Genomic DNA, 904 nt, shown 5'->3' with positions numbered 1-904 from the left:
TAGAAATATACTATAGAACCTAGAAATATACTATAGAACCTAGAAATATACTATAGAACCTAGAAATATACTATAGAATACAGAAATATACTACACACAACTAGCTACTGTAGCTTGTTCTGATTTTAGACCATTTAACCACATGTAAAGTTTGACAGCTGTAAAGCATCTCTGGACTTGTTGTGCTAACTTTCCCCCGTCCCCCTCCAGGTCGTGGCCATCAAAGGAACCGTGGAGTCCATTCCCATCATGCTCGTGGGCAACAAGAGCGACGAGACGGCCCAGCGCGAGGTGGAGGCGAAGGAGGCCGAGGCCCAGGCCACCGCCTGGAAGTGTGCCTTCATGGAGACGTCGGCCAAGACCAACTCCAACGTGAAGGAGCTGTTCCAGGAGCTGCTGTCCCTGGAGAAGAAGAGGGACATGAGCCTGGGCATCGACGGCAAGCGCTCGGGGAGACAGACCCGGGCCGACAAGCTGAAGGGGAAGTGCAGCATCATGTAGGGCGGCGGCGGCGGCGTAGAGACGTGGAACAGCAGAGGCAGGAAGGGAGGTGGGGGAGGGGGTCTGCTGATCGACTCCAGTAGAGACTCCCCCCCCCCCCCACCCTCCTGTGGATATGTCTGTCTGAACACTTAAGCCCAGAGGACCAAAATGAACAAGCCTGACTGATAAGGGACTCACATCAGGCCCATGGGGCCTCCTGGCCCTGAACTGGATTGTGTTTGTGGCCCCAAAATACTTTTAATAAACTTATACACCCCGGTTTATTTGCTAGCACCATGAAACTATTAAAGGAATACTCCACTGATGTTAATGTGAGTCCTGAGACAGCCATGCATGTAACTTGTATTTATAGACGCTAAAGATGGATTTTACTTTATTTATCCAAACGGAAAGTATGTAG

At 50.2% G+C, this 904-nt stretch overlaps 1 protein-coding gene across 2 annotated transcripts in view; it reads left to right on the top strand.

Moving 5' to 3' along the window:
* LOC117950745 (GTP-binding protein Di-Ras1-like) overlaps positions 1 to 904 on the top strand; it is a 5,355-nt gene extending 4,451 nt beyond the window's left edge. For both annotated transcript variants that reach the window (XM_034882084.1, XM_034882083.1), the window contains exon 4: positions 211 to 904. In XM_034882084.1, coding sequence (XP_034737975.1) covers positions 211 to 501 — 291 coding nt within the window. In that variant the 3' untranslated portion in view covers positions 502 to 904. The remainder of the gene's footprint in view (positions 1 to 210) is intronic.

The sequence above is a fragment of the Etheostoma cragini genome, chromosome 9, assembly GCF_013103735.1.
Source record: "Etheostoma cragini isolate CJK2018 chromosome 9, CSU_Ecrag_1.0, whole genome shotgun sequence".
NCBI classification, from domain to species: Eukaryota; Metazoa; Chordata; class Actinopteri; order Perciformes; family Percidae; genus Etheostoma; species Etheostoma cragini.
This window is presented reverse-complemented; position numbering and strand designations above follow the sequence as displayed.